This window comes from Myxocyprinus asiaticus, chromosome 1 (assembly GCF_019703515.2).
Source record: "Myxocyprinus asiaticus isolate MX2 ecotype Aquarium Trade chromosome 1, UBuf_Myxa_2, whole genome shotgun sequence".
Taxonomy (NCBI): Eukaryota; Metazoa; Chordata; class Actinopteri; order Cypriniformes; family Catostomidae; genus Myxocyprinus; species Myxocyprinus asiaticus.
Window position 1 is genome coordinate 21,759,204 of NC_059344.1, and position 15,714 is coordinate 21,774,917.

At 39.5% G+C, this 15,714-nt stretch overlaps 1 protein-coding gene across 4 annotated transcripts; it reads right to left on the bottom strand.

The window, feature by feature from the left end:
• Positions 1–1,200: 1,200 nt before the first annotated feature.
• LOC127445976 (E3 ubiquitin-protein ligase TRIM39-like) lies at positions 1,201–13,869 on the bottom strand. 4 transcript variants are annotated; one of them, XM_051706535.1, is made up of 7 exons: positions 13,724–13,869; positions 3,916–4,472; positions 3,739–3,834; positions 3,389–3,622; positions 3,165–3,303; positions 2,727–2,753; positions 1,201–2,580 (listed from the first exon to the last, which is right to left on the bottom strand). In XM_051706535.1, the coding sequence occupies exons 2-7, from the start codon at positions 4,468–4,470 to the stop codon at positions 2,021–2,023; spliced, it is 1,611 nt and encodes a 536-aa protein (XP_051562495.1). In that variant the 5' UTR covers positions 4,471–4,472; positions 13,724–13,869; the 3' UTR covers positions 1,201–2,020. The 4 variants fall into 4 exon arrangements, with proteins under 4 accessions (XP_051562495.1, XP_051562485.1, XP_051562504.1 ...); XM_051706525.1 differs by lacking the exon at positions 13,724–13,869 and adding an exon at positions 9,611–10,958 and having other exon boundaries at positions 3,916–7,061; XM_051706544.1 differs by lacking the exon at positions 13,724–13,869 and adding an exon at positions 5,665–6,923.
• Between the last annotated feature and the right edge of the window lie 1,845 nt (positions 13,870–15,714).

The window sequence follows — 15,714 nt, forward strand, 5'->3', positions numbered from 1 at the left end:
CTACCATTCCCTTGGTGAAATCTGCTGGTGGTGAAATATTTACATTGGCCATTGATATTAATGCTTTTAAAGAATTCTGTCTTGATCTCTATAGTTTCATGTCACAGGAGCTTGGCGAGGTAATTAAGGCCTTGCCTACAGGCTAGGCTCCGGGGCTAGATGGCTTTGCCGCAGAATTTTTTAGATCTTATGCTACAGAACTGGCTCTACTTTTGCTAGAAGTTTATACGGAATCATTAAAGAATGGAAAGCTTCCGCCAACCTGACACAAGCCCGGATCAGTCTGATTCTTAAAAAGGACAAAGATCCAAGCGAGTGTAAGAGTTATCATCCAATTTCCCTGGTCCAGCTAGATGTTAAAATATTGTCAAAAATTTTGGCTAACCGATTAAGGAAAGTTATGACATCTCTTATACATATAGATCAGGTGGGGTTTATTTGGGGCCATAGCTCTTCTGATAACATTAGGCGTTTCATCAATATCATGTGGTCAGTGGCGAATGATCAGACTCCGGTCACTGCCATCTCACTTGACACTGAAAAGGCGTTTGATATGGTAGAATGGGATTAACTTTTTAAGATTTTGGAAATATACGGGTTCAGGAATACTTTTATTGGATGTATTTAGTTACTTTATAGACACCCGGTAGCTGCGGTACAAACAAATGGATTAATTTCAGATTATTTTACTCTGGACAGGGTTGCTCTCTTTCCTCAGTATTGTTCTGTCTTGCCCTGGAACCATTAGCAGCCGCAATAAGAAAGGAGGATGATTTTCCTGGGATGGTGGTGGGAGGTATGGCGCATAAACTTTTGCCTTACGCTGATATTTTATTATTCATCTCCGACACTACTAGATCTATGCCTTGCCTCCACAGAATTATTCATTCCTTTTCTAAGTTCTCAGGATACAGAGTTAATTGGTCTAAATCCTAAGATTTGGCTCTGACAGCGTACTGCCCAGTAACGGCTTTTCAGCCGGGCGCCTTCCAGTGGCCCAAACAGGGCATTAAGTATTTGGGCATTTTATTCTCAGCAAATTTGTGTGATTTAGTTAGAGTTAATTTAGACCCTTTAATAAATAGGTTTTTGAGCGAGGTGGGTAGGTGGGCTTCATTACATTTATCTATGATTGGGAAGGTCGATATGTTACAGTGACTGCTGAAAAGCAAGGCTGTTGCGTGTTCAGTGTGTGGTTGTTTATTGTGCTGAAAAGCATGTTTATGTTTGATGTACACTGAAAAGTGTTGCATTAAAGTCTTACATTGGATTGTTCACCTGGTCCCTGCTTCCTCCTTCCTTAGAAAGGCAGAGGTCTGCCACAACAATCTGTCAGCATCATCATAGTGATCTTTGAAATTCGAGGCAGGTGCTATTGTAAGAGCTTACCACTTATTTTCATGTGAAAATGCTTTACAATCTTCATATTGGAACTGAATTTGCATATATTTGACATTTCGCCCTGGATCAATTCATTACACAGCATAAGAGCCAAATTTATTGAGCACATTAAAACCATTCACAAAAATAAAATAAAAAAATGTTAAAAAAAAAAACAATCTGAAGAAAATACAAATACTGATCAGATAAAACATTAAAGCAAAAAAAAAAAAAAAAAAAAAAAAAAAAAAAACTGCCAAAAGACTATCAATAAAAAAAATAACAAAAAATAAAAATCAAAGTAAACATGTTGCAGGGTTTTGCAGTCTATTCTGTGAACAGGTTACCCTGAATCCTCCCATTAAGTATTTAGGTCCTAATTGTGATCTCACCTCAATGGACAACTGATGTCAGCCCTATCTGCCCTTTTGAATTACTTTTTTCAAATCTGTCCTTTTAGGGAATGCACTGGCATTGATATTGGATTTATCACCATGGTTTTGCATCCATGATGACAATATCCTGATGATTGGTATAATACTAAAAACTGACATTAAATGTATTTTTTGTGACAGTACAATTACCTTAAACAAACCTGTGGCGTAAGCACAAATGGTGCAGAAATGCTTTCATTCTTCATTCAAACTGAATTTTTAATGGGTAAAATGACCAGTGGGGTTGAATTTCTACCATTAGCATTACTACATGGGCTGAAGAATGGATAGAGTTTCTCAGTAAAAGACTGACCGGTGAAAGAGTAGATATGATACAAAGATTCCACATCATAAAAGCAGACCAGACCCTCCACATAATCCACAAACACCCCCACCTTCTGGGGCTTCACTTTTAGAGAGAGAGAGACAGAGGGAGATTCACAAGCCTGATACTCATTCCCATTCATTAGGCCAACAGTCCAATTTCCATCCTCAGGACTCAGTGTCATTTTCTGCTTCCTGTTAATGGATTCTCTGGCTACTCCTAAAACCCAGTTAGTTTTCTTCTCTACCTGTACTTCATAATAAAATCTGCCCGAAGAGAAGCCCTCCTTTCCAAGGACTATGATGTAATTAGTGAATCTCTTTGGGTTTTCTGGAACATTCAGCTTATTGGTGACTTTGACACGTCCTTGTTTTGCCTGTTTTCCATCATCAGACAAGATGAGAGTAGGATGAGCTGTATCAGGATCAAAAGACACATCCACTGAGAGGGAGAAAGATCAAATTAATGACAGCATTAAAATGCAAAGGTTCACTCAAAGTGTATGGATCACAGAAGTTAAATCATGTGTATTAAAAACTACATTTATATGTGAATATGAGATAATAATATGAGATCATACACTGTACCTGCATAATGCTGCAGTCTCTTCAGTACTGTGTAAAATTGGAATAATTTTATTTTTAAAAGCAAAAACATTTGAAACGACACCTGAAGAAAATGTATTAAAGGAAAAGTTCACCCAAAAGTTCTTTCATAATTTACTCCTCATTTGACCTATTGTCATTCCAAACCCCTTATAACTTGCTTTCTAATGCAGAACACAAAAGGAAATATTTTAATGAATATCTTGGATTGCCTTTTCAATGCAATGACAGTTGATAGTGACTCACTTTAATGTTAAAAAAAGGACCCAAAAGTATCATAAATGTAGTCCATGGAATGACATTAGGGTGAGTAAATTATGACAGAATTTTTGAAGTCTTGTTCTGAAGTTGAAGTCTCTTCAACAATTGAAATACTATACAGTTAAATGTTGTGCATACATTATTTTTTAAAAGTGTTACCTGTTTCACTTAATTTCTCATCTATAGTCTCCTTCAACTGAATCACAGCTCTCATCAATGTGTCCATATTCACATGAGTGTTAATGTTGATCTTAGTCCAGTTCTTGGTATTTAAAGGGCTGAACAGAGAACGGTAATACTACAGCAGGAAAGAGGAAAGAGAGAAATGTCTGAGCATGAGGAGTGTTTTGCTGTGATGTGAGCAGAGAGAGAGAGACACTGACCTGTAGGATGTGGAGGTGATCCTCAGTGTGTGAGAGCAGCTCCAGCTCAGTGTCTCTCCTCTTTAACTCAGTGATTTCCTGCTCCAGCTCTTTAATGAGTGCTTTAGCCTGCATTTCTGCTGCTTTCTGCTTCTGCTCCATCACCTTAAACAGCTCAGCCTGACACCTCTCAATAGAGCGGATCAGACCAGTAAGGAGTGTGAAGCAGTACGTATTCTCTTTAACTGTATTCTCCTAATGAAAGAGATGACAAAATGTATTCTGAGGGACTATTACAAAAACTCCAAATTAAACACTATTTCAAAGCTCATTATTGCAGCTATAACATTTTCTAATTCTTCAAGACTCACTTTTCTGAGTTGTACTGACTGTTCAATCTCTTGAATTTTCTTCTTTCTATCCTGTATCATCTGATGTACTTCTGTCAGCTTCTTCTCTACCTGAGTCTATGGACAAAAGTACAAAAGTAATTGTGGGATGTTCATATTAATATCTTAAATTATTTTAATCCTATCAGCGTTTCATACCTTCCTCTCTTCACTACTCTCCTCAATAGGAACAGTGTTGTGAGGCTTATGGTCTGTCAAACTGCAGAACAGACACACACACATCCGATCATCTATACAGAACCACTCCAGAGGTCTCTTGTGTTTCTGGCACATATAGTCCTCCAAATTATCCACAGGCTTGATCAGTTTGTGCTTCTTCAGTTTTGCCACTGTGTAATGAGGCTCAAGGTGAGTCTCACAGTAAGTCACACCGCAGTCCAAACACGATTTCTGAGCCTTTTGCTTTATATTTGTACAGGCATCACATTGCACTTCTCCAGGTTTGGCAGGATTTTTCCTTCTCTTAAACTGTTCCACAACCTCCCTAAATGTTATATTGATCTTAAGATTGGGTCTTCTGGTGAATTTTTCTATACAAACGGGGCAAAAGCATTGCAGACTGCTGTCCCAGCAATTTTTCAGGCAGGTCTTGCAGAAGTTGTGTCCACATGGAGTGGTGACTGGATCAGTGAACACATCCAGACAAATCGAGCACTGGAGTTCTTCAAAAAGTAGACCACTGGAAGAAGCCATGACTGAACCAGAGGTAAAAGCACAACCAGTTTAATAACCTATAGAACTCTATTTTCATGACTGCACTAAGCACAGCATTACATGCAATGACCGTGCGCTACAGTTCCTGCATTTGCAGTTTGAAGATTCCACCAGCAGCTGGTAATAAAGTTCATGTCCAAACTCTGAAAATATTGTGACACTTAAAATAATGTCCCTGAAAAATCACAGTGGTAGCCGGTTTATTAAACAAACATTTATGAGATTTGTGTTAAACTATCTGTAGATCATGGTTTATTTTGTTTATTATTATTATTATGTTTATATTTTAATTGTATTTATGATATAATTTGTATTAGTATTTTTCACCAGTTGTCTTACAGTGATTTTTAATTCACTGCAAAAGAGGGCGTGGAAGAAGTTGGAGAGGGTAAAATTTTTGGATTTTACAGGAGATAGTTATATAGGATTTTTTGACCACTTCATTATTTTGATTATATTTTCGTTTTGTTTGAAGTGTATTCTAAATTTAGATTTTTTTTTGTTTGTTTTTTTTTCATGTTTCAATAAATTAATTTAACTTTTCAAGCAAAATCGACCTGTAGAAGTGAAGTGCATACAAAAATGTGCAGCCTAACCTGGAAGGCAGATACAATCTCTGTTAATACTATCCATGATTTGTGTGTCAGTAGATCACAGTTATTAATAATACTTACATTCTCTATAATTTAACAGAGTGTACATCCAAGTCCTAACGAAAACCACATTTTCCATACATATAAAAAGGTGCATCACTGTCATAGAAATATGCATGACATGCAACAAGGACACAGTTAATGCACAAAAGAACGTAAGTCCATATTTCTATTCTTGTAATTCATTGCATACAGTCCATTTACACCACCAACTTCTTATGAATTTGTTTTCTTTGTTTATATCACTGGTGCTTGAGGGAATGGACTTTATGATAGGACACAGACGGTGCAATAACCAGAGAAGAACCACTGAATTAAATTGCACTTGACCCAGCCCATTAGCGCTTTGTGAACGCGATTTTGCCAAACCCACTTGCACGTAGACTTAGCGCATTCTTGCCCGTAAATAAAAAAATCGTCATGGCCATGCCCACTGACTTTGTGCATATGATGTATTGCATAGCTCTGCACTTAGCGCTCTTAAAATAGGGCCCTAATAAGAATAACAACTTATCTTCACCTCACTGCAGTCTGTGCTGGTTGTCTTCATCAGTTTTGCTTAGTTATTATTTGCTTCTTATGTTAATAAACTGTGAACTGATCCTCTGTATCTTGGGTCCGTCTTAACGATCGGTGACAGAACAATTTGGCCAGAAATGGTCCCAGCGGAAGATACCGGTCTTCACGCAGCCCTCGCCCAACAGGGAGCGTTGCTTGTGCTCCAACAGAAACAGATTACTTCCACTAATCAAGCCCTGGAGATGATGGCTGCTCAGTTGGTGGAGTTGACGTCCATGGTGCAACAGCTTCCCGGATGACGGCACGCTCAGCACTCCCCACACCCTCCGCCGGATCATCGGAGCATTCGTTGGAGGCAGAGCCCATGCAGATCGGGAGAACACACCTCCCTCCTGAGGAGAAACAACGGCACCTCAACAGGGTCTGTGTCTCTACTGTGCAGGGGTTACTGGCGAGCACATCTCCATTGAGAAAATCGCCTGGATCACGGACTATCCTCCCGGCACAACTTCAGTGGGGTTCTTCTAGTCAAGTTGTCTCGGCCTTAGTGGACTCCAGAGCTGAGGGCAGCATCCTGGATGTTGAGCTTGCCTCCAAGTGGAAGATTCCCACCATTCCCCTGTATGAGCCCATCACCGCCCATACCCTCTGTGGAACTCCACTGTTACTGGTCACGCACTCCACCCAGCCACTGACCCTCATTTCTGGGAACCATTCAGAACTCATCACTTTCTTCCTCCACAAATCACTGTCCTCTCCAGTCATGCATGGACACCCCTGGCTGGTAATCCACAACCCTAACATAGACTGGTCCACTAATTCCGTGCTGGCCTGGAGTCCATTCTATTTGTCTGTATGTTTTCTGCTGTTTCCCCTGTCGAGTCTTGTTCTGTTTTGCAGGATGAGCCGGTGGATTTATCCAGGGTACTGGTGACTTACCATGTCCCGAGAGCGTTGTTCATTCGGTCGTGCGTCCTTCCTCCTCATCGCCCATACGACTGCGCCATCTATCTTCTACTGGGTACTTCTCTGCCATGGGGCCGGCTTTACTCACTTTTGGTTCCAGAGAGGGAGGCCATGGAAAGGTATATCAATGGTTCTCCGGCAGCCAGAATCATCCGTCCTTCCTCTTCACCGGCAGGGGCGGGGTTCTTCTTTGTGGAGAAGGATGGGTCACTTAGACCCTGCATTGATTACCTTTTTGAACTGTTGCTTTCTGGCTGACGCTTCAGAGCTCTGAGCACCAGAACCGTCAGGCACAGGAACAGTTTTTTCCCTCAGGCTATCCATCTCATGAACAGTTAAATTGCCCCATTGAGCAATAACTATGTGCAGTACACAGTTTAGTCTTTTTTATATTTATCCAACACATCCAACCTCTTCTGCCATTTCATTTGTCTGAAAAAAACAACAAAAAAAACAACAACAACATTTGCACTGTACATAACAGATATGTATTTGCACTGTACATAACAGATAACAGATTTGTTTTAGATTGCACTACGTATGTGTATGTGTGTATGTATGTATGTATGTGTATAACTATTTTTTTATTTTTTATTATTATCTATGTCTTGCTACTGTTTTTGTATTGTTTTTGCATTGTTGTACACTGGAAGCTCCTGTCACCAAGACAAATTCCTTGTATGTGTAAGCATACTTGGCAATATAGCTGATTCTGATTCTGATTATCGGGGGCTGAATGATATCACAGGGAAGAATCGTTATCCTTTGCCATTGATGTCTTCAGCCTTTGAGCTTGTGAGGGGGCGACTATCTTTACAAAGTTGGACCTGTGCAGTGCTTATCACCTTGTCCGGATGAGGGAAGGGGATGAGTGAAGACAGCCTTTAACACCACTAGGGGGCTTTGTCAACATTCTGGCTGTCTTCCAGGGGCTTGTGAATGACGTGCTTTGGGACATGGTCGATCAGTTTGTTTTTGTTTATTTATATGATATTCTGATCTTCTCCCAGAATATCCAAGACCATGTCCAGCATGTCAGGAAGGTGCTCCAACGGCTGTTAGAGAACCGGCTCTTTGTTATGGCAGAGAAGTGTCTTTTTCATGCGCAGTCGGTTCAGTTCCTGGGGTTTATCGTTTCAGTCTGAGGGAGTTTGCATGGATCCCAGCAAAGTCAGGGCCTTTTCGGATTGGTCAACCCCAGATTCCCTTAGAACGGTGCAGAGGTTTCTGGGATTTGCCAATTTTTAGCGCTGGTTCATCCGGAACTTTAGCCAGCTTATCGCACCTCTGATGGCTCTCACCTCCTCCAAAATTCCTTTTAAGTGGCCACTGTGGGCTCAGTCTGCATTTCTCAAACTTAAGGACAGTTTTTGTTCAGCTCCTCTTGTCATTTCTCCCGATCCCTCACGACAGTTCGTGGTAGAGGTGGATGCGTCAGAGGTGGCCGTTGGGGTGATCCTATCACAGCGCTTCCCCTCGGATGAAAGGTTGCACCCGTGTGTATTCTTTTCACATCGTCTCACGCCCCTGGAACGGAATTACGATGTAGGCAATCGTGAGTTGTTGGCGGTCAGACTGGCATTTGGTGAGTGGCGCCATTGGTTGAAGGATTCGGGGGTACCTTTCATGGTGTGGACCGATTATAAAAACCTAGAGTATATTTGCATGACCAAACATCTAAATTTCAGGCAGGCACTATTTTTTGGCCGTTTCGACTTTGTGCTCTCCTATCATCCAAGTTCTAAAAACATCAAACCCGATGCTCTCTCTCTCGATGTTTTGAGATCGAGACCTGCACTGATGCCCCGTACACCATTCTTCCTCCGTCACGGGTGGTGGGCATGGTGTCCTGGGAGGTGGAGTCCAAAGTTTATTCTGCATTATGCAATACCATCATTCCCGTGGAGTGCCCAGCAGGTTTGTTGTTTGTTCCGCAAACAGTCTGCACACACGTCTTACAGTGGGGTCATTCATCCAACAGCCTGCCACCGGGGGAGTGATCGTACTCAGGCCTTGATTAGACAGAGATTCTGGTGGCCACCTCTTGCATTAGATTTCCGTCAGTTTGTGGCCACTTGCCCCGTTTGTGCTACCAATAAGACCTCCCAACACCCTCCCTCGGAGCTTCTCCAACCGTTGTCAGTCCCTTCGAGACCCTGGCCTCACATTGCTATATATTTTGTTACTGGTTTACCCCGTCCCATGGCAACACGGTCATTTTGACCATAGTGGACGGTTCTCGAAGGTGGCTCATTTCATCCCCCTCCCCAAATTACCATCAGCGAGGGAGACAGCGGTTGAAGTCATTATCCATGTCTTTCACCTCCATGGCCTCCCGTTAAACATTGTTTCCAACAGGGGGCCCCAATATGTGTCAAGGTTTTGGGCAGAATTCTGTCAACAGCTGGGGCAAAGGTTTTCTGGGTTTCATCCACAGACCAATGGTCAAGCGGAGCGGGTGAACCAGGACTTGGAGAGGCACTGCATTGTATGGCTTCTTGGAATACCTCATCTTGGAGTTCCCAGCTGGCCTGGGTTGAATATGCCCACCACTCCTTGCCTCTATCGTCTAAAGGCTTATCACCCTTCCAGTGTTGCCTGGGATATCAGCAGCCATTATTCCCAGAGCAGAAACCCGATGTCATCTTTCCCACTGCCCACGCTTTTATTCAAAGGTGTCGACGCACCTCGAAACAAGCCAGAGGAGCCCTCTTAAGGACAAAGAGGATCGTCACAAGACCCAAGCCGAATGACACTGGTCTAAGCCCCCATTCTAAGACCACTGTCATGGTCCTGGTGAGTTGCCGGCTTTTTTCCTGTGTGTTTGTTTTTCATTTCCCCACGTGTCACTCAGCTGTCACTGAGCAGCCATGATCAGCATTGCCGTGGCTGTTTTCCCTTCTCCCTATTTAAAATCCCCAGTGTGTCATGTTCGTTTCCAGATTGTTGTGTAGTGTTTGAGTTACCTCAGGCTGTCTCACCTCGGTCTTGTCTCTCTGCTGTGCTGTTTTCTACAATGTCAGCTTCGGTTGATTGGATTTATTGCCTGTCCTTGTATTGCTCACGTTCCTTCGCTGCGCTAGCTGCTCGCCCGGTTGCTTCACTTACCAGGAGGTACAGTCTCACCATACCACCCCTCTCCTCCGGTTCAAGGTGCTTATCTTCACCTCACTGCAGTCTGTGCTGGTTGTCTTCAGTTTTGCTCAGTTATTATTTGCTTCTGTTGTTAATAAACTGTAAACCTTCTAAAAGATCGGTGGATTTTTGGAGGGTATTAAGGCAGAAGTGTTAAGCTTATAATTTTATAAAAAAGCACTTACATTAATTCTGTTAAAACGTGTGTATTATTTGAGCTGTAAAGTTGTTTAAATTGTCGTTTTAGTGTTCACGGCGTTGAGTGGTCATGGCAATGAGGTTGTAAAATTGGATATAACTTTACACAGAAAAGGTTAGAAAGCGATTTTATCACTTTAAAATCATGTTAACAAGCATTTTTTTTCCCGCTTATGGATCACAAGAGATAGTCTGAAAAGTCCATACACTGTGCTAAAACATCACTGGTGTCCAAGTGTTCAATGCAACTGCCTTGCATGTTCTGTCTTAAACAATTATAAAAGAAAAAAAAATATTTACACACCCTAAAGATTGTATGTACAACTTACACTTTAATTGGATTAATTAATTAATGAATACTTAGACACCTCCGACGTTTTTGTGCTGTGAGTGGTGTTTTCAGACGGTCCCTTACAAGCGCTAGTTAATGAAAAGCGCCCATCGGAGCATTTTTAGGCATAATTCTCTAGCTACAACAAGCGTTGACTGTTTGAGTTCAATGCTTTATATTCTTTAACCTAACTGTGCTAATGATATCATTGTAAAAATGCCAGCTCCAGAGAGCGCGGGTAGGAGAAACCAAATGTCAAATGAATAACGAGCCAACAACTTCTGGAGATAAGGTATAGTTCTGCATTAGTTTCGCATCTTTGGACCTGCCAGCTCCAGTTTCAGTTCTACTTAATGTGGATTATACAGTATGTGCTGGTGTAAGTGTAAGTTAAGTTACTTTTATAGCGCAATTTCCCATGTTATTATCACGAAACCCGATCTGGATCTGATTTTCTGCCTTATCGAATGCACCTGTGCTCAAATCGTTAGAGATCGCTCTTATTTGGCAAGCATTCATTATCAAATATTTTTTGTATGTGTATCCGTAGGCTTTCATTTCCGGAACAACATACAGTATACACTTACTCTGGCGGCCAAAAGTTTGAAATAATGTACAGATTTTGCTCTTATGGAAAGAAATTGGTACTTTTATTTACCAAAGTGGCATTCAGCTGATCACAATGTAGTCAGGACATTAATAATGTGAAAAATTACTATTACAATTTGAAAAAACTACTTCAAAATCCTCCACGTGCAGCAATGACAGCTTTGCAGATCTTTGGCATTCTAGCTGTCAGTTTGTCCAGATACTCAGGTGACATTTCACCCCACGCTTCCTGTAGCACTTGCCATAGATGTGGCTGTCTTGTCGGGCACTTCTCACACACCTTACAATCTAGCTGATCCCACAAAAGCTCAATGGGTTTAAGATCCATAACACTCTTTTACAATTATCTGTTGTCCAATGTCTGTGTTTCTTTGCCCACTTTAACCTTTTCTTTTTGTTTTTCTGTTTCAAAAGTGGCTTTTTCTTTGCAATTCTTCCCATAAGGCCTGCACCCCTGAGTCTTCTCTTTACTGTTGTACATGAAACTGGTGTTGAGCGGGTAGAATTCAATGAAGCTGTCAGCTGAGGACATGTGAGGCATCTATTTCTCAAACTAGAGACTCTGATGTACTTATTCTCTTGATTAGTTGTACATCTGGCCTTCCACATCTCTTTCTGTCCTTGTTAGATCCAGTTGTCCTTTGTCTTTGAAGACTATAGTGTACACCTTTATATGAAATCTTCAGTTTTTTTGGCAATTTCAAGCATTGTATAGCATTCATTCCTCAAAACAATAATTGACTGATGAGTTTCTAGAGAGCCTAATATTGACCTTATGACATGCCAGTCTATTGCATACTGTGATGACTCAAAAACAAACACAAAGACAATGTTAAGCTTCATTTAACGAACCAAATAGTTTGCAGCTGTGTTTTATATAATGGCAAGTGATTTTCTAGTATGAAATTAGTAATTTAGCATGATTACTCAAGGATAAGGTGTTGGAGTGATGGCTGCTGGAAATGGGGCCTGTCTAGATTTGATCAAAAATGACTTTTTTCAAATAGTGATGGTGCTGTTTTTCACATCAGTAATGTCCTGACTATACTTTGTGATCAATTGAATGCCACTTTGGTGAATTAAAGTACAAATTTCCTTCCGAAACATAAAAATCTGTACATTATTCCAAACTTTTGGCCGCCAGCGTATGTTATTTATGAGGTATTTTTTTCACCGTACAATGCAGAAACAAGACACATGTAGTGCAACAAGTTTGGCAAAACAATGAAGCGACACTGATGAAACAGCACTTAGGAACAGATGTAAAGTTTGAAACAGGTATGAAGAAACAGCAGCTAGTGTTATGCAGGGGCACACCACACCTGCAATGGCAAATTTATAATGAATACACTTTAAAACATAAAATTGGAACCCTTATAAACCACCCCACTAAAGCAATGCCTTATCTTCAGTGAGAAAGGCTCTTATACACCAAGCTCACCACATCAATGCACTTCAACCTAATAATACAGATTGATATTGGTACTGTTGGGTTCTGGCACAACAATAAAAAGCAAACGCGCAACTCACCAGGAGAGAAAACAAAGCCTCAGAGTTGATCCTGCTGCTTCTCTTGCAAACAAAATGCAAGAGAAGCACTAAATAGTTTACAGTGAAGATAACAAACACAACGTCCTCTTTATGAACACCATTAATCAATAAAATACTTAACGCGTGGCGCACCAGTCACAAGGGAGAGGCACACATATGCTCAATAACAGAGAATTGAGCTTAATATTAGCAACAGCATTCTCTAATAAGAGCCGCACACCAAGCGCGCTCAATAACAAATGCGCATAGACATTGACAGACATAATAATGATAAAAATAAATAAATAATAATTAAAAAAAACACACATTAAAGCCATTAAAAATGCTTAAAAATTCTTAGAAGAATCTTAAAGGAAATGGTGACAATTTACAAGATCTGTACATGCTGATTATAGCTTACTGATTAAATTTTAACCTAAAATCTTGATGTAGCCTATCATTCATTTTACCCAAGAATGTTACTGCATTAGTCATTTTAAAGAACAGCGTAGCAACATGGCTTAAAATTTGTGGGTATTTAAAACCAGAATGTTAAGGTGTAGGTCCTACTGACTAATTGAAACATTTGTCATGAGCCTGTTTGTTTATATATTTTTAAATAAAAAAAAATACATTAAAAAATGTCACTTAAATTTGGTGAATCTTTGTTTATCTTTAAAAAAACAACTGCATGTCCGCAAACATTAAAACAGCTAATTATGTTTTATATGCGTAAATCTAGATTGACTGTGCAATTTAAATCAGGATCAAAACGATGGTATAAATGTAACCCTGATTATTTTAAACAAAGTTTAAAGTTTGGTGCAACAGATATACAAGATATACCTTGATTTAATCTACATTTAAGAATAATCCTTGTTGGTGTGACCCACCTTGTCCATCTGGACTTGTAAAAATGTGCTTTCGCGAAAACATACATTGATATTTGGAATTATTAAACACTACAAGTCGAAATGATAAAGTCATACTCTAACATATCTGTAGGCCTACTGTTAAAACTTACTGTTTATGTACTGTCATGTAACGCAGTTTGCATGTTTGATCAGGTAATACAAAAGTTATGTTATAATTAAGTAAAAATAGACTGAAAAGCTACTTAAGGATTCACGATAATATACGTCGAAATGCTAAAGTCGTACTCTAACTTGCACCATATCTGTACTGTTTAAACTTCCTGTATGTACTGTTATGTAACGCAGTTTGCATGTTTGATCAGGTGATACAAAGTCTATGCTATAATTAAATAAAAATAGACTGAAAAGCTACTTACGTATTCACTATAATATAAATCGAAATTAATCCCGTATGAACTAGTCATGCCAGTAATTTTTACGGACTGCACTTTCCGCGCCGATAAAGATTATAGCCTTTAACTCAACGCACTGTAAAAAATAACGCCTTGTTGTAGCGTGCAAACAGATCTGCTGGTAAAAGGCCAGTGAATCTGCACTGTCCAGCCTGTGAAACTTTCACTTTTGTTTTTTCTTAAGTTCTTCAAGTGTCTGAATGAAAGATGCCCCTCACTTCAAACAAATGCGCATGGACTGATGCGTGTTTTTCCAAGCTTTTAATTCTGTCGACCGTTTATGTATTCATGTAAAAAAAAAAAAAAAAAAAAAATATATATATATATATATATATATACATACATACATACATATATATGTGTATGTATGTGTGTGTGTGTGTGTGTGTGTGTATATATATATATATATATATATATACTATATATATTTTACATGTATTTATTTTTTTCATTAAAACACCACAGGTCAAAATTTTTGAAACACTTGAGAAATGTAAAAACAGCTCAAATAAAAATGAGAAATGTTTCTCATGATCTTATAAATCTTTTGATCTGAAGGCGTTTGCTTAAGTGTTTGAAATGAGTTTTGTAGACAAAAATATAATTGTGCCACCATATTAATTTATTTCATTATAAAACTCAAATTTAATAAAAATAAATAAATAAAATAAATAAAAATTAAAAAAAAGTTTTTGAAATTGATGACTTGGACCAAATAATAAAGAAAAGCAGCCAATAAGTGCCCAACATAGATGGGAACTCCTTCAATACTGTTTAAAAAGCATCCCAGGGTGATCCCTCAAGAAGTTGGTTGAGAAAATGTCAAGAGTACATGTCTGCAAATTCTAGGCAAAGGGTGACTACTTTGAAGATGCTAAAATAAACACAGTTTTGATTTGTTTTGGATTTTGCTCAGTCACAACATAATTCCCATAGTTCTATTTATGTTATTCCATAGTTTTGGTGACTTTACTATTATTCTAAAATGTGAATTTTTATTTTTATTTTTATAAAGAATGAGTAAGTGTTTCAAAAGTTTTGACCGGTAGTGTGTGTGTGTGTGTGTGTGTGTGTGTATATATATATATATATATATATATATACTGTATATACAGTTGTGCTCAAAATTTTGCATATCCTTTGGAGAATTGTAATATATGTACCATTTTTAAAGAAAACATGAGTGAGCAGGCAAAACACATTTATTTTATTTCTTATGGGATTCATATTCAGCTGTAGGTTATAACAGAATGGCATAATCATAAAAATAAAAAAACATGGCAACAAAGAAAAATGAAATGACCCCTGTTCATAAGTCTGCATACCCTTAGCTCTTAATACTGTGTATTGCCCCCTTTAGCATCAATGACAGCGGGCAGTCTTTTGTAATAGTTGTCTATGAGGCCCCAAATTCTTGCAGGTGGTATAGCTGCCCATTTGTCTTGGCAAAATGCCTCCAGGTCATGCAAAGTCTTTGGTTGTCTTGCATGAACCGTACGTTTGAGATCTCCCCAGAGTGGCTCGATGATATTAAGGTCAGGAGACTGTGATGGCCACTCCAGAACCTTCATCTTTTTCTGCTGTAACCACTGGAGGGACAACTTGGCCTTGTGTTTAGGGTCATTGTCGTGCTGGAATGTCCAAGAGCGTCCCATGCGCAGCTGTCATGCAGAAGAATGCAAATTGTCTGCCAGTATTTTCTGATAACATGCTCTATTCATCTTGCCATCAATTTTCACAAGATTCCCTGTGCCTTTAGAGCTCACACACCCCCCCAAAACATCAGTGAGCCACCACCATGCTTCACAGTGGGGATGGTATTCTTTTCACTATAGGCCTTGTTGACCCCTCTCCAAACATAGAAAGGTTGTGACCATAAAGCTCTATTTTGGTCTCGTCACTTCAAATTACAGTGTGCCAGAAGCTGTGAGGCATGTCAAGGTGTTGTTGAGCAT

Coding starts and splice junctions, on each gene's coding strand:
- LOC127445976 (XM_051706535.1), bottom strand. CDS start 4,470: ATGGCTTCTTCCAGTGGTCTACTTTTTGAAGAACTCCAGTGCTCGATT. Junction 3,304..3,388: donor ATCACCTCCACATCCTACAG/GTCAGTGTCTCT, acceptor TTCCTGCTGTAG/TATTACCGTTCTCTGTTCAG. Junction 2,581..2,726: donor GAGACTGCAGCATTATGCAG/GTACAGTGTATG, acceptor TCTCCCTCTCAG/TGGATGTGTCTTTTGATCCT.